Source organism: Filicampus tigris, chromosome 15, assembly GCF_054856515.1.
Source record: "Filicampus tigris isolate MCC_2025a chromosome 15, RoL_Ftig_1.0, whole genome shotgun sequence".
NCBI lineage: Eukaryota > Metazoa > Chordata > Actinopteri > Syngnathiformes > Syngnathidae > Filicampus > Filicampus tigris.
Window position 1 is genome coordinate 4468464 of NC_141231.1, and position 18271 is coordinate 4486734.

At 40.0% G+C, this 18271-nt stretch overlaps 1 protein-coding gene across 1 annotated transcript; it reads right to left on the reverse strand.

The window, feature by feature from the left end:
• Positions 1–4684: 4684 nt before the first annotated feature.
• spag8 (sperm associated antigen 8) lies at positions 4685–13099 on the reverse strand. Its single transcript, XM_086053806.1, has 6 exons — positions 12900–13099; positions 11557–11689; positions 11377–11422; positions 6250–6364; positions 5162–5224; positions 4685–4835 (listed from the first exon to the last, which is right to left on the reverse strand). The coding sequence occupies exons 1-6, from the start codon at positions 12948–12950 to the stop codon at positions 4734–4736; spliced, it is 510 nt and encodes a 169-aa protein (XP_085909932.1). The 5' UTR covers positions 12951–13099; the 3' UTR covers positions 4685–4733.
• Between the last annotated feature and the right edge of the window lie 5172 nt (positions 13100–18271).

Below are 18271 nucleotides of genomic sequence, written 5' to 3' on the forward strand. Positions count from 1 at the left end.
CTCTTATATCAGTCTTTATTATAGAAATAATATCCTATGGAGTACCCTGACCATTTAATGTCCTGTAGTTGTCGGGGTACGAAAAACACGGAAGTGGAGTGGATCCCACAAATGCAGACAAGCGAGAAGATTTGAACAATATCTATTTACAAAAACACAAAGTAAATGCAAAATCACCTGCCACAGAGGGATCAGGGAAAGTCTAAATAGAAATAAACAAAAACTTCGAATGAGATTACACACACAAATAGCAAACACTCGGGCAAAAACACGCAATCAAAACTACATGATAATTTTGCAGATTGGAAAAGACAGACACTAGGTTCAATGGACGTAAGCAAGGTGAATGACGCCGCAGTCCTTTTAAAGTCCTTGATTGTTAATGCCGCACAGGTGCGGCGCCGAAGGACACGCCCCCACTGCTAATCAACTGGAACACAGAGCAGATGACATCAACACAACACAGACCATGACAGTAGTTAGCCTTGTCAATGTATATTTCACATTAGAATACAGGAACGTTGTTTTGTAAAGATTTGAAACCCAACCAATGTATCCCTTTAACTCATTCACTGCCATTGACGAATTTACTTGCCTTTTTACAATCCAGCCATTCAATCCCAGGAATTTATTTGTATTTTTTTCAAAATTTTCCAAACGTTTGGGTAAAAGAGGGTCAGAAAATGTCTGGCAGTGAGTGAGTTAAAAAAAAAATGTTAATCAATGAGCTTCAGCCCAATTCAGTGTATTTAGCTGAGGACAGATGAGAGGAAGTGAGGAGAATAAGCGATTTGGCAGCAAGCGTCTGCGTTGTCGTTACATCACTGCTCATTAGATGCTCATTATCAGCTGTGGCATTTGGACTCTGTGTATGTGTGTGTGTTCGTGCGTCTCTGCTGGAGACCATCTTCTCCTACTGCGTGAATGTAATTACCGCCCACTTCCTCCTGGTAACCGGTGCCTGTTAGAGGCAGAGCATGTAAGAGCATCAGTGAGTTTCTCTGCTGAGCCATACGTTTGCCTGTTCACTTCACACAAGTGGACTGGCTGTCTGTCATCTTGCTATTTGCAACCCTTTCCCTAGACAGAAAACATTATGAGCAACCCGTCAACATGGCACTTTGGTTCACATATAATAATCAAATCCGTTCCATTATTGGCGAGAATATCTTTACTAGATTGACTTTTGAATTACTTTATGTTTCTTAAGTGTGTTTGCGTGTGTGGGTGTTTTTATGGTACTTAAAGAAAATATTAGACCACCTCTCTTAACAGCGAGAAGAAGCCATCCAGCATCATTTCAGTGAACAATGAATTTCAAACTGACTTCAAATTTTTATTGCAAATTTGAGCTGGCAAACTGCGCTTCCCAGAGAAGTTAGAAATTAATCAAGCTTCACATGCAACCACTAAAACTATGATTGGTTATACTTAGAAATGACATTTAAGAACTGTAATTTTACATATTAATCAAGTAATAACATATATTATCTGTAAAATATCCTACTTTTGTTGTAATCATTACAGGGGGGAAGGTATTTTGGTAATTAACAAGCTGTGCAATAAATAAAGATTTTGTGGTGATCCCACAAAAAAAGATTGGTGGCAGTTGGATGAAAACAAGAGGCATATATATGAATCCTAGAAGTGAAAAATGATAATGCAGTGCAATGAAAAAGTATTTGTCCTCTTCTCAACCTGGTACTGTGAAAAATAGTACTGGCCCCCTAAAAAACACAACTGGTAGTGCAACCCTCAGCAGCAACAACTGAAATCAAGCATTTTCTATAACTGGTCTTTCATATCTCTTTGGAGATTTTTTGAACCACTCTTCCTTGCAGAATTGTTTTAAGTCAGCAACACTGGAGGATTTTTGAGCAGGAACGGCCTTTTAAGGTCATGCCACAAAATTTCTATCAGATTCTAGTCCCGAATTTGACTAGGCCATTAGTTTATTCATGTATGTATGTATGTGTTTCTGGTGTGTTTTGGATTGTTGTCCTGCTGTAGACCCCAAGTGCTCTTCAGCTTGAAGTCACAAACTAATAGCAGAACATTCTCCATCAGGATTTTCTGGTAAAGAGCAGAATTCATGATTCCATCAAACACAGCAAGTCTTCCAGGCCCTGAAGCAGTGGGCAGCCCCAGACCATCACACTACCACCACCATTATTGACTGTTGGTATCATGTTCTTCTTCTGAAATGCTGTTACATTTACACCAGATAAATTTTAAAAAATTTAACTGTGAGCTCATCAGTTTATAGAATATTGTCCAAACGTATTGGGAATCATTCAGATGCTTTTCTTTCTTTCTTTTTGATCAGCAGTCATTTTCACCTTGGAACATTTTTGCCCAATCTCATCCTTTTTGTTGATTCATGAACACTTACCTTAGCTGAGGCGAAGTAGGCCTGCAATTCTTTACATGTTGTGCTGGGTTCCTTTGTGAGCTCCTGGATGAGTCGTCACTGTACTCTTGAGGTCATTTCTGTAGGCTGGCCACCCATGTGAAGGTTTACTACGGTTTCATGTTTTCTCCATTTAGGAACAATGGTCCTAGCCAGGGTTTGCTGGATTCCAAAAGCTTTAGGAATGGATTTGTAACCCTTTCCAGACTGATAGCTGTCGATTACAGTGGAACCTCGGGTTACAAATTTAATTTATTTTATGACCCTTTTCTCAACCTGAAACATTTGCAAACCAAGGCAATGTTCCGCATTGAAATGAATGGAAATGGAATTAATCTGTTCCAGCCAGACGTTAGCTGCATTTGAAATTGAATTGCCATCACACTAATCCAGTGTGTCCCATCCTTTGAGCTAAGGCATACACAGTGGCTTGCGAAAGTATTCCGCGCCCTTGAGCTTTTTGACCTTTTGCCATATTTCAGGCTTCAAACATAGATATAGGCAGGGGTGCACATAACTGGTACGCAGGTACACATGCGCAACATAACATTTGATTTGATTTGATAAATCACTGATGCATAACATCATGTGAGTCATGACGTGCCTTTGCGTACCTGTGCACAGTGGTGCAACGGTTCATCTTTGATCCGTGAAAAAGGGTTAAATATGGGAAAATTGTGATGCTGAAATGGATTATTTTAATTTATTTTAGTCATAATTGATTTCTTTAGAAAATTGTACATTCAGATGTAGATGTTTCAGCTTTAGTTCTTAGTTTCTGCCTCCCCCAAAATAACATGACACATAAGACATACAAATAAATTTGAGCAAAAAATAGAAAAATAAAAAAAATTAATAAAAAAAAAAGAATTGATATATTACATGGCATCTAAACGAACTGACAAGTACAAATCCTCTCCAAGGCTTTCTGGTGTCATGTAAGGTTCTGACATAAAATTTGCATGATATATATATAAGCTAAAATTACTTGTCGCCATAGCTACCGCCCACTAATCCTTTCTGAAAGCTCAGAAAGGATCAACATCTCCCGGCATTGTCCTGTGATTGACAGAACACATATTATGAGATTCAGTTGTAAAGCCCTGTTTGATTTCCCAGTGACATTGCTGTGTTCCACAATCTGCATATACTGGAGGTGCAGGTCTTTCAAGTGGTTTTCTCAAGGTACTTGTACAAGGATAATTTCAGGGTATTTTCTTGCTGTGGGAGGCTTTTGTGTGCAGCATCTCTTTTCCAGCTCTTAAATTGCTGCAGCAATTAATTTCTACAAAAGGTTAGATAGCTGATTTAAAACAAACTCCACTGTCCAACGGAGGTGATAAAAACTATTCTTTAACCTTGAAACCAATGACTGAAAATGATTTTTTTAAATATTACACACACAAAAATTTAAAAAAAAAATGGTATGGTTTACCACACACGTGTCAATTGCCAGATCCCGTTCACCACATCTTTTTTTGTGCCACGTGTCTACTTTATTTTTCTTTCTAAACAGGCTTGTTGTTTTCATTTTGGTAGAAATTTTGTATGAAAGTTTCATTTTGTCCCTCACGTTTTACAGATGTGAAAGTGCTATCAAAATCCTTACCATAAATTGAATTGAATTCTTATTCTTGAATACTTGACTCTTGTCTTCTGATTTCAAATTTAATTTGCTGTTAAAAATATACAGTAACTAATCACAATAACATTAAAATGCAGGGGCAATTGCGCATATGTAATAGCAGAGCTGGGCATTTTACTAAAAATTGGGCATCCGTTATTCATCAAATAGTAACCATCTATAAGCCAGTCCGCCTCTAATTTCAAACGGGCCTCCGTCAGCGATTCTAACGAAACTTCCTATTAATTCCAAAATTCCTATTAATATTGCGTTTATGGAATATAAGTTAAGCAGCAAAATGCACCCACTTTTAGCCATCTCCGGGGGCGGCCATTTTGTCACTTCTGTCGACTTAAGATGACATCAATGTTGCTCGGGGCTCAGATAACGACCAATCATGGCTCACCTGTTTTCTGAAGCTGAGCCATGATTGGTTGTTAGCTAAAAATGGGTGGATTTCTCATATTCCACAAACGCATTAATCAGAATGCCGTGTTTAGACAAGTGGGACTGCATAGAACATATTCTGGAAAAAAATATGTCTGGGTTGACTTTTTCTCTTTAAAAGAAAATATATGTCAGAATCTCTACATGCAGTTTAGAAAAAGCAGCAATGATACCTAGTCAGCAGAGAAATCAGCAGAAGCATACACGGACAAGTTCAGTTTATTTAAAAAAAAACATTAATATTGTCAATTGTTAAATGAAGGGGTCAATGTCTTCCCGCTGCTCACCAATGGGAGTGGAAAACTGGGCCGACTTCCTAAAGGGTGTGTTTGGGCACTCTACCGCACTCACACCCTGCAACAAAAAATAACAGTGGCTTATGTTCAGATTGATAGAGGCTGCAGAATCTGCAAAAAAAAAAGGAATAATTGGGAGGAGAAATCTTCAGCCAGAGTCGCTAATCATCCTTCTTTTGACCTTGGTGCACTAACACATCTCATTCATGGAGCTACTGCTGTTATTACTTCTCAGAAATTGGATGGTACCATTAGTGCTGTGTGTAAGGGAAAGGAAGGACAACAAGCTTTCACAGAAAAAAAAAAGTATTTATTTTGTAGAAAAAAAAATCAAAATAAAAAATGTTTTCAACTAACTCTATGCCTGGAACAATTGTGACCCACCTGTACCCGCTGGTAATTTTCACTCCAATAGCTGATGGCCTGCTCAGTTTTATAATCATGAAACTGGAAACAGAAGCAACATAATGAAAAACAGTCATTTGCATTTATTGATAAATCACTGTCTACATAGGACAATGATGGTCAAAAATACAATTTACTTCATATATTCTTCATATATAATTACTTCATATACCGGTATTCTAAATGGACTGTGATCATGATGATAAATTCCCATGACAAAGTTTGTACACCTTATGCTTCGAAGAAGACAGCCTTGAAATAACATTTTCACTATTACTTCCCTTTTGAAGGACATTAAGTGCTTAAGTATTTTATAGGCTTCCATTGTTTGGCTTGCCTGCTGCCATTGTATGTCAGATTTTTTGATTACTAGAAGTTATCAGAACTATTATAAGTCAATGTCTTGTTAATTAAAGGTATGTTTATTGTTGTATGTTTTTGCTTATGGGCTCATGCCAAAAGTATAATCTGTTAATTAAAGCAAGTTTGTTAAATTAAAGACTCATTTGTTGGCAATGAAGGTCAGGAAATAAAGTTGCTTAAATGCTAACCAGTGATGTCAAATCCAGGCCCATTAAAGACCCCCGCACAATTTGGCATTAGCCACAGGGGCTTCTACTCAACCTGCAGTTAAACTAGCTCCAAACAAGCCAGGTTTTTACTTTCTGGACCTGGAATTTACAACTCTGATGTTAACACTAACGTCCACTGATAGTGTAGTGGTACACACGCCTGAGTTGTGTGCGGGCAGCGTGGGATCGATTCCCGCTCAGTGACAGTGTCTATGTGTGCCCTGCGACTGGCTGGCGACCAGTTCGGGGTGTAGTCTGCCTTCGCCCATTGACGGCTGGGATAGGCTCCAGCAACTCCCCGCGACCCTGTACAGGATAAGCGGCGTGGAAGATGACATGACATGACATGTTAACACTAAATATGCAAATCTAGAAGGAATCCATCTTTTTGATACAACGCGTCTTGAAAGAAGTGAAAAATGTGGGGTGGTGTGACTGCCATGAACACACTAAGATAATGTACGTAACACTCAAATAGTATGTCAGGATACATACTCGGTTGATTTTGGTAGTTTGGGGTACAAATCCATCCACTCGAAAATCCCTCTGAGTTGTGGTGGAGAAGTCAGTTTGGGGAAGCGGTGGGTTCCGTTCTGCATGAATCTTGTCTCTGCAAAAACATCATTTAATAGGAGTTAATCCACCCGTTTTTAGCCATCTCGGGGGTCGGCCATTTTGTCACTTCTGTCAACTAAAAATGACATCACAACTGCTCAGGGCTCAGGTAACGACCAATCGCGGCTGACCTGTTTTCTGAAGCGGAGCTGTGATTGGTTGTTAGCACAATATTATGGATGCTTTTATTTCCTGTCGTTTAGATTATTGTAACGCCCTGCTCTCTGGCCTCCCCAAAAAGAGTATCTTTTCTTTACAACTACTCCAGAATTCAGCAGCTCGGGTGCTGATGAGAACCAGAGGGCGGGAGCACATTACACAAGTTTTTAAATCGCTGCATTGGCTACCTGTGTGTTTCAGGATAGATTTTAAGGTACTTTTATTATTTTATAAATGTCTTAATGGTCTTGGGCCATATTATTTATCCGATTTGCTTTTATCACACCAGCCCTCGCGGGTCCTGAGGTCCTCTGGCGCCGGCCTTTTAATTATCCCAAGGGTGAGGACCAAAACGCATGGCGAGGCAGCATTCAGCCATTTTGGTTCTCAACTTTGGAATAGCCTGCCAGAGGACGTCAGGTGCGCAGAGACTATTGATATCTTTAAGAGTGAGCACAAGACACACCTTTTTAGTTTGGCTTTTAACTAATTTTAAGTAATTTATCGTTTCTTTTGACTGAGTATTCTTCTTCTCTTATTTTACTGATTTTAGTTCTTCAATTATATTACTGTTGTTGTTAGCTTTTAGCTTCAGAGTTTCCTCATGGGGGGCCCTCTGCGTTGGAGGGGTGGCTGCCCTTCCCGCAGGGGCCGTCATCGCAGGGGCTCCTTGGGTCCGGGTGGCCGGGGGCCTCTGTGATGGCGGCACTCCCTGTGGCCCGTGGGCTGTCATTTACCTCAGCGTGAACGAGCCCCCCTTGGGTACCCTTTCCTTATATGGTTCCTCTGTGCCTTGTCATGTCTTTTTTAACAAAGTTTATCAGGTTTTGTGCTTTGTGTGTATACGTGGGGTGTGTGTGTGTGTGTGTAGGTGCGAATGCTGATGTACAGGCGGATATATATCTTTGGGTTTGTTGGGAGGGAGGGCAGGAGCGGGTCTTCCTTTTTATGTTGTGTTTTGGACATTTTTACTGGACAGCACTTTGAGTTGCATTCTTTTTGTATGAAAAGTGCTATATCAATAAATTTGATTTGATTTGATTTGATTTGATATTAATCAGAATGCCGTGTTTCAACTACTGGGCCTGCTGGGAACATATTCTTGAAAAAAAATGTTTGGGTTGATTTTCACCAGAGCTGGGCAGTCCGTCCCTGGGCCGGACCGGTCAGACCCTCCGGCCCAGCCGGATGCCCATTTTTGGGGCAGAGAGGTCGGGGGTGACAAATTTTTAAAAATGGCTGGACTAAGCATGGCCGGAAGTGGATTTTAGTCCGGCCCACTAATCGGCCCTCATGCGCGTGACGTGCTCGCGAGGCGGCCAAATTTCATCTCAGCCTGAAATGCTTCTTTTTAGGCTTCTTTCAAAATAACTTGTGTCCGGGAGTATATTCAAGCTCCGCGCAGCACTCAAGTATGACACTGGCACATCATGCACTTCCCTACTTCCGGAAATATGCCGTAGCAAACCTGCTGTGTACTGGTTTGCTGGCATGCTTTTATTTTGAAGGCTGGGAAGTGTGAAGGAGGGGAAGTGTGGAAAATATAAGTAACTTGTTGAATGCTTGCAGACTTGTCGTCTGTTGGACCTAAATAATTATACAATACGACAAAACCAACCCCAGGACTCGCAATGGAAGTAAGTACACGCAGCTGGGTGAGTACGTGAGAAAGTGGCGCGTTTGAAGCGTGTCCACAGCGGGTTTGAATAGCAAATTAGCCAGCTAATTGTCTTTAAATAAACCTCTTCCGCTAGCATCCCCCCCGCGGGGGCATCATGCCCTTTTTTTTTTTGTTGAGGGGCGGGGGTCGGAACGGGGCCGGGGCCGACAATGTTGATGAATATGGCCGGGGGGTCGCGGCCGGAAGGATACCCAGGTCAAGGGTGGAGGGTCGTGGCCGGACGGGAAAAAAAGGGTCACGTGCCCAGCTCTGATTTTCACTTTAAATAAACCTCTGTATTTTAGTTTTGCCGGTTTGCATGCTGTTTCTCCTGTCTGTTTAGTTCACTGATATCAATCTCAGATTTGATCATTTGCTTCCCAGAAGAGCCTACTTAAATAAAATCACTTTAAAACAACACACAATTCAAAATTCATTTTCCTTCATTATATAAGGCAGTGTGTGAACACCCATCCATCCATTATCTACACCGCTTATCCTCACAAGGGTCGCGGGGCGTGCTGGAGCCTATCCCAGCTGTCTTCGGGCAGTAGGCGGGGGACACCCTGAATTGGTTGCCAGCCAATCGCAAGGCACACAGAGACAAACAAAAATGCACACTCACAATTCACACCTAGGGGCAATTTAGAGTGTCCAATCAACTTACCATGCATGTTTTTGGAATGTGGGAGGAAAGCGGAGTACCCGGAGAAAACCCACGCAGGCACGGGGAGAACATGCAAACCCCACACAGGGAGGCCAGAGCCGGGATCGAACCCACAACCTCTGAGGCGGACGTGCTAACCAGTCGACCACCATGCCGCCCTGTGTGAACATTAAAAATGCAAATATCAATGGCATCTGATCCCCTGAAAAAAGGTTTAAGCTGATTAAGTATCAAAATAATGACTTTCCCTGACTTTTTGATTGGTTTATGTAATCACTGTGACGTGTTCTGTGCTGTAACATGCCACTGTTCATTTTGGACTTGTTTCATAGTCTATTGTGCTATAAAACTGCTACATAGCATCATCAAGTATTGCCATAATTTAGACATCACTCCTGACCATCTCAGGTTTCATATTCTTCCTTTGAAAAAAAAGAAGAAAAAAGACATTTATTGCGGAAGTGACTGGCAAATGCAACCAACCCATAGTCATAGTAATGTGAAGTGATAATCATAGTCTGAAAATATTAGAGCAAAACCCACAGTATTTTGGATTATATTAACGTCGTAAGCGTATGTGCATATCAATGAGGCAACGCTTATATATATAATACAAAATACGTCACAGTGATTACGTAAACCGGTCAAAAATGTCCAATATAATACAAAGTATCTCATTATTTTGATACTTAATCATCTTCAACCTTTTTTCAGGGAATCAGATAACATTGACATTTTCATTTTTAATGTTCATACACACATCCTAATAGAATGAAGGACACACACGGATGCATGGTTGAGGGTGCAAGGTGGTCTCTAATTGCCCATGTCATATGTGCGACGTCATCCGCAAGTGGAGATCTTGCAGTGCCACTGTATAAATGCTCTTTGTGCATGCCAATATCATGGACCCCAGCATGTCTATTTCTGCTTCTGCAATGTCAAGCCCTCAAACACTGTGTGCACTTAGATCGCCCTGACTTTATTGCAAATGAGGGGATCTGCTATGATTGGCCAAGAGTTCCATCCCACAACGGCGCAAACACCCCCTGATACGCATCTCAGTAAACCACAGTTCGTGTTAGACTTGTGCTAGACATGAAAATAGGGCCCTAAATATATTGTCTCTGTAATAAATTTACTTGAATATAAATTGAGGGAAAAATTACAAATCCTGCTGTTTTATTTTTGTTTTCCAAAGTGTACCAACTTCACTGGAATTGAGGTTTGTTGATGAATGCTCATTTTCTAACAGTTTAATTCACCGATAAATGCTGTGCATCTTTGACTGGTCCTGATGGATTGAGTTCATTGGGTGCCTGAAGATGTTAAAATGACCTCTGCAAAATAGATGAGTTTCTTACTGCCCATTTCCTGCCATCGTAAAAAAAAGAGCCATGCCTTCCGGAGTAAATTAATTCTCATCCAAGACAACGCACCACGTGTCCTGCAAAACATATCGTTGAAGATTTAGCTGCTACAGATATGATATGAAGGGATACAAATGCATGGCTTTACCACAATCATCCACTCACTTAAACCCCATCGAGAACCAGTTTGAGCATCCTTAAAGGAAGAGAGCTATGTGGGTGGATGGCAGTATACCTCCAAACTCAAATGCTAAATAGACAGAAACCACCCATGCACTTACAATTTCAACGGGTAAGCGACGTGTTCAGGTTAAAACGTAGAGGGGTCCCTATGTTAACATGACATCATCATCCTAAAAGGGGAAGTCAAAAAAAAAAAAGGTACCGTGATTGACGTCGCCGCGGGAGGGATGCTAACGGAAGAGGCTTTTTAAAGATTATTAGTTGGCTAATTTACAATTCGAACCCGCTGTGGACAAGCTACAAATGCGCCAGTAGTACTTAGTACTACTTAGTAGTCGTCATGTGAATCAGTTGTCGCTCTCGCCGTTGCGGGAGTAGAAAGAAGCCTAAAAAGAAGCCTTTCACCGAGTAGGCTGAGATTAAATGTGGCCGCCTCGCGAGCACGTCACACGCATGAGGGCTGATTAGTGGGCCGGACTAAAATCCACTTCCGGCCATGCTTAGTCCAGCCCTTTTTGAAAATTTGTCAGCCCGACCCCCCGCCCCAAAAATGGGCATCCGGCCGGGCCGGAGGGTCAGGGACAGTCCGTCCCAGCTCTGCAAAAATGCAATGTTAATCAGAATGCCATGTTTCAACTATAGTGGGCCTGCATAGAACATATTCTTGAAAAAAATATATGTTTGGGTTTACTTCCCTTTAAGAAGTAAATCAAATTGATTGCATCATGCTTACCTTGTTTAGTTACATGAAAGTGGCAAAATATTAGATAGATCTCAGATCCATGCAGTTCTGCACTTATGTAAACAATGCAAAGGCAACATTTTGCCATCTGCCCCTTGTATTGCAAGGGCATCATAGGCCTAATGAAAGTTCCGGTAAGGGTGAGAGCTTTGGCAAGATTTTTTTTTTTTTTTAATTGTCATTGTAACAGTTAGAATGAAATTGAAGATGTATTATTAATACCTACCTTATTATCTGGGCAATTCTTCTTTCCAAAAGCTCAGACCTGATGCCTGCAGATATGAATCAGATGAAGAAATAAAGTGAGTGGCAGTGTAATGACAGTAGAAAACACTTCAAAAGCATGTGACTGAATTAGGACAGTCCCTTAGAGTGCGTGGCCTGCCAAAAAAAGAACGACACATACCCTGTAGTCTAACCCCTGGAGTCTTTGGAGGGGCAAATGCTGATTTCAGGGTGGTAATACTCTCCATCTTAGCTCCCGTGTTCATGGTGAGGATTCCCTTGTGTCCATGTCTCAGGATTTGCTCCCTTGTTTGCTTGGATGAAAATGATTTGAGTGACAAGATATTAAAACACTATATTAAATCATCAGTAACTTGTGATGTGTTTTCATTATACACACAGAATGGCTCAACTTTATTTATTCATAGAGCACTTTAAAACAACAATTGCTGCAAACGGAGTCCTGTAATTAGAGTAGAAATTAGTCGCACCATAACAAAGACAGTCAAATCAATGTCCTATTTTACCATCGCTGCATCCCAAATTAGAGGTAGAATTGCAGTCGTTTAGATTTCAGATTTTTTTTTTTACATAATTTCAGGTGTTTGATTTACTTTTTGAATTAAATGCACATTTACAATTTTACAGTGTTGTTAATGACCAACCTTAATTAACGTAAAGAAAGTGAGACAAGGATATGGAGTGCAAGCATGCGTTATAGGAAGCTGTCCTATGATATCACCAAGGAAGGTTAATCCAAATTAAATTTTTGTTCGTCCAAATCTGATTTTATTCGAGAATAAAAGGTGGGTGTTTTTTTATTTTTATTTTGTGTATATTTTTTTATGCTCATTGACTCGGTTTCTATAGTAAAACACGTAACATTAATTGTAGTGGTATTCCCTACCAGTCTGTTAGCATAAAGGGTACATACCACAGGAAATTATCCTATTTACTTCATAATAGTGTATCTTTTTTCATCAATCACTGCTGGCAACGAATAGTGAAGGCGGACCAATAAGCAGAACCTGTTTTTGTGCGATTTTGTAAGATTTTTTTTTCTAAAAGTAAAACATGTCCTTTGCCTCAAAAAGCTTGGGAATACTACATGTAAGCCCACACTGTATAAACCCACCGGGTCTTAGCTTTTAATTTGACTTTTCGAGTCATACCAAGCATGTACTTTTTCATGCATGTGAATGCAGCAACGCATGTCGCCCAAACTCTATTATAACATATAATCATCAGAATATGATAATGCGTTACGTTTTAGTATGAACATAAAAATAATACTGTAGTCATAAAATTCAAATGAGGTTTGTTTAATTGAGACGCGACCGGATGTTTGTTCGTAATTGTAAAGTAATAGTAGTTGTTGTCAAACTGTCATTGTAAATGTTCTCATACCGACGTTTCCTGCAATTATTGTATCATGTGGTGTTTCCCCCAACAAATGACAAGCTCTGCTCAATTCAATATTTCTTCCGATTTGTACATAGAACCAGCCAGGACTCGAAGACTCACCTTTTCGGGGGCGTCATTCTTTGGGGTGACAGCAACTGCGCCATCCGCCATTTCAGCAAAAATTGGACAATAAATCGTACAAACCAAGAGTTAGATGCGACAGGTGTCAGTGAACTGATTTAAACGACGAAAAGGCACCATATATACAAATCGCGTCCATACGACGGAAGTGTCTCCATAGCAACGGTAAACACACAGGACTTCAGACCTTTGACAAAATAAAGAACGTTATGGGCGAATGTGACGTCATTTGAATTGTCCAATCATCCGTTTTCTAAACCGTGAAGCCTGGCTGCATAAAGTATATATTTTTCTTTTGTTATCATTGGCTTATTTTGCATTTTTGTCTTACTTAGTCCACAACGTTAGCAAATCAATGGGAACATGCGCACGTACATCGTTTGGAATTCAAGCCAACCTCTAACAACAACGTGAAAAAGTAAATACGATTTTTGTTCTTCTCTCAATGAGCACAATGTCAGGGCCATTCCATGCAACTGGTGTCATTTGTGTCCCCAAAAATAAAATTTGTAACGCATTAAATTAACTTTAATATAAGCAAAATGTCTTGCATGATGATCTGATTGCATGTAAAATGAATACAATTAAAATAAAGAATTTAGACTAATCTTAAAAACTGCAAAAATGTGTGTTTGTTACCAGTCCCTACTTCCTAAAATTAGACTTTACCATTGAATAAAATACTTTATTTAGCAGTGTTACCCCAACATATTTGTATTAGGCCTACTCATTTTCCCAGCTACACTTTATGTTTATACAAAACAAAAACAAAAAAATAACTATTGAATTCACACTCTGTGTGTCTCTGGGGTTTCACTCAGTCCTCCCTAACACTTTTCATTATTTGGAATATTTCACAAGTCACACAGTCCACTGGAAGATGCATCATTGACATCTTCCACAGGCCAAGGGGAGGCCAAAAGTAAGTTACTCATTCATAGTTGATGATATTTCAACAATGGGGGTGGGAAATGGGGGTTTCCTGTTACCTAAATATTTTTGGGATGTATTTTTTTTCATTATTTTAAAACATTTTTTGTTGAATCACTGTAAAAAGCATAGATTCAACATGCTATCAACAGATGTGAATGCCATGTACAGATTTTCTAATTCTATGCTTGAAACTCATTCACTTCCAATGACATACATTTTTAACTGTATGTCTTTTAAGAATTCAGACATTCCTGCTAGGTTTATAAAAAATAAAAATTCATGCAGTGTCAAGGAGGGTCTGAAAATCACTGGCATTGAATGAGTTAATTGGTTTCATATTTGACACTACTCTCCAAATGTAACCAATATTGTGGCCATCAAGCGTACAAAACAGTTTTCAACATGACAGCCACAATTAAAAATGAGTTAAAAAAAAAGGTTTCCTCTCTGCGGAGGATGAAGGGTGAATGATCTTCCTCACATTCCTTCATGTGTCTGCAGAGGAAGATTGCAAAACTTTAGCTAACAGCTTCGGCCCCCGAGGTGCAATTAAGGGAAACCAAAAAATCGTGCTCCTGTCATTTGACCACCTGTTAGACATTTAATTACATCCAATTATTGAATCCTATCTTCATTTTAATAGCAGGGTTACACTCAGTTGTATACAGCCCAACACTGTGCAGCACGATTGGCATTTGCCTGTCAATATCAAGATTGGTCATTTCGCCATTGCCGCCCTACGTTCTTCACGGATTAGAGCACGTTCACACTGAGCACACTTGACTGATGTGACAGAGTCTGGAAACGCTGTGGAGAACGTTATGCTGCCTGCAATATCATCCAGTAGGCCAGTTTGGTGATGGGTCAGGAATGGTTTGGGGAGGCCGCACAGCTCTACTTGTGCTAACTAGAGGCACCTTGACTGCCGTTAATGAGATGAGACCCTCAGATCTGTTGTGAGACCATATGCTGGTGAAGTTGTCCATGCATGACAATGCCAGGCCTCATGTGGTTGAAGTTTGTCGGCGCTTCCTGCATGATGACGGGATTGATGATATGACGTGACCGTTCCCCAGACCTGAATCCAACTGAGCATGTGTGGGGCATCATGTCTCATTCCATACATCAACGCCAAGTTGCATCGAAGACTATCCAGGAGCTGACTGATGTTTTAATCCAAGTCTGGGGAGGGGTCCCTCAGGAGACAATTCTCCATCTCATCATTCTGAAGAATTTCCACTTAAGTTGGATCAGCCTGTTTTCTCTGTTTCCACTTTTATTTTCAGTAGGATTCCAAATCCAGACTCCTGTGGGATCATTATTTATTTTTACATTGATAATTTACATTGATAATTCTGTTATTTTGTTCTCTGCATTTCCACTACATAATTGATAAAGATTTTCAACCGGAACGTTTCCTTAATTGGGCTCTAGGATGTATTATTTTACTCTTATTTTTGCAGTATATGAATGATAAAACACTGTGATTATGTATTCATGCCACAAATATACCATGATTATGTATTCATGCCACAAATATACCATGATTATGTATTCATGCCACAAATATACCAATCCATTTCTCATCACAACCCCTTTGTCTTTATTGAAAGTGATGCAGACCCAGCTAAATATAACACCCTGGTCTTGTTACAGTGGATCTGAGACCAAATGAAAACCACAGAGCTTGTTGCTGAGACTCTGCAACAGAGTTTTAACTGTCAGGCAGCCAGTATGTCTGGAACAGGCTGCCAGCTCAGCATGAAAGCCCAGTCACAACCCTCCAAACTATCAAACTGTGTTTCACTGGGCTAAACGCTTTTGCTAATACAGTCGGTTTCCAGGTGTTCAGAGCGGGCAGGCATTTTGTAGGCTGTGTGTGTGGGAGTTTAAATTCCAGTCGACAGCAATGCAACAAACTCATTAAAGATAGAATATAATGCATTACAATTGTGTTTGCTTCTGCTGTATGTACAATTCTACACAGGCATAAATTAACAATATAAATTTAAGACAACAATATTTTCCACACATGCACAAACTACCACTAACATTTTGTTAACGTTCTGAAAGTATTACCTTTTTAAAAAGAAACATTTCCATACAGCTCTCCCATCTATTTTTAAAAAGATGTATTCTTAGGTGCTGCTGTACCTAATAAAGTATCTGATGGACGTACATCCCATGTAGCAATCCTTCTGCTGTATTATTTTCTCTTTTGGATTTTTGTGAACGAACATCTTATCTAAGTTATTGAAACAAAAAAGAGGCAGTTATTTCTTCCTAACCATTTACTTATAGGTCTACCCAGATGTCAGTATGCTTAATCTGGCCTGTGTGGGCAAGGTTGCATGCGATCTGCTCAATAACTGGTCTCTATGGCAACATGAACATCGGCGGCAAAGACTTAGAACCATGCAGTCCCTTACTGTTAGACAGTAGAAAGGAAGAGTGATTCAGAGACTTCCCATGGTGGATTATTTTAGACCTACCATGACATTCTAATGGCTCCACGAAATAGCACATATTTGCTTGTATTAAGTAGATACCACAATCAAAATATTATTATTATGCTCCTGTGACTTTAGGAAAGTAAATGCTGGGAAAACTGTATGTTTTCTTATTGCATGATCAATAAGTGCAGATTATCCTTCACTTTGAGCACTAGCAACACTGAAACTCTTTTCTTTCTTTCTTTCTTTCTTTCTTTCTTTCTTTCTTTCTTTCTTTCTTTCTTTCTTTCTTTCTTTCTTTCTTTCTTTCTTTCTTTCTTTCTTTCTTTCTTTCTTTCGGAACCACCATGGTTATTTTTAGTTTCCTTCATTAAATCTATTCTTCCATAGCAACGGAGCCATGGTCATCTTTCCCCTCCTGGCTTTCATCTTTTTCCTGACCTTGTACCAGCTCACACCAGCTCCCATTACCGGCATGAGCCTCAGATAATTGCTGAGAGCAGTGTTTGGCTTTCATTTTGGCACTCTTAGGACTTCTGTTATTTTCCATCATTTGTTGGCTCAACATTCCAGGGTGCTCTTCAGGTCTAGCAAGTACCAATGTCTTTCTTTTCTCCCCCTTTCTCTTTCAGTTTATTTTAGTTATCTCTCACTAGAATTCCCCCCGGTTGTTCAAGCTGCAGAGGAGCACGGACTAAATTGGAACTTGCTTTATATATTTTGTTTCAGCTTTCCTTGTCAAGAGGTATGATTTTTGCAATAACATGCCATTAGGTCAGTTTGAGGTATGGTTTAGGCAGCACCTCGTACTGTATATTGACCCGGCTTCCTCGCAGTCAAATATTCTAGGTTCTCATTACCTACCTTGCTTTCTGGTTTTCAGTTCTGCTGGTTGCCTACTCCGCTATCATCAGCATCGCGTTACCAAAACATGCACAATAAGTTAAAGACCTTCAACCAAATACGAGTGGTGGTGTATGTATGTTATTTGAGCCCGTCGGTATAATCCAAATTCAGTTCAAACTTGTGCACACAATCTAAAGAGAGCCAATACTCGAGCTGTATAACAAAAATTCTGACTTCATTAGAATCGTTGTGCACCACGGCAAACCACGACCACATCAATAAACATGTTAAACTAACACTTGGCAGAATTTTGATGAACTCTTGTATTGACTCTCATTAGATTGTGCCCATGTACCTCCCGGTACTATTTTGGTCATTGAACATAACTTTTCATCAGGCGTATTAACAACATGAAATGAAAAAAGAACAATGTTTTGTGCATGACAGCCCCAATTAAAAATGACAGAAGTCATCTCCTCTCTTGTGAATATTGTTGCTCTATTCTTCCAGGCAGCCACAGAGGAAGACAGGCAGCTCAACAAAATAACTTTGTCTTCTACGGTAAAATCAACAAATTAGCTGAAAAAAACTCAAAGTACAAATCACTCCTGTCATTTGACCTACTAGTCGGACTCTAATTACATCCAATTATTGATCGAGACAATCTTCATCCATTGTTACAATCCCAGTAGAGCGAGGCTGCAAGGCTAATCAAGAAATTGTTGCCTTGATGAAAACCTCTGGTTCCCTCTTTTCCAAACACAGCTGTTTTTAGTTACAAACACCAATTCTAATGAAGTTGGGATGTTATGTAAAATATAAATAAAACCAGAAGACAGTGATTTCCAAATCCTTGTCTACCAAGTGAACAACTGTGTGAGCAAATAGTCCAACAGTTTAAGAATGATTTTTCTCAACGTACAGTTGCAAGGAATTTAGGGATTTCATCATCCACGCGCCGTAACATCATCAAATGATGATGACCATGCAATGCCAAAGCCATATCTCAACAACATCCAGAAACCTCGCTGGCTTCTCTGGGCCCAAGCACATCTGAGATGAACTGATGCAAGGTGGGAAAGTGGGCTGTGGTCTGACGAGTCCACATTTCGGCTTATT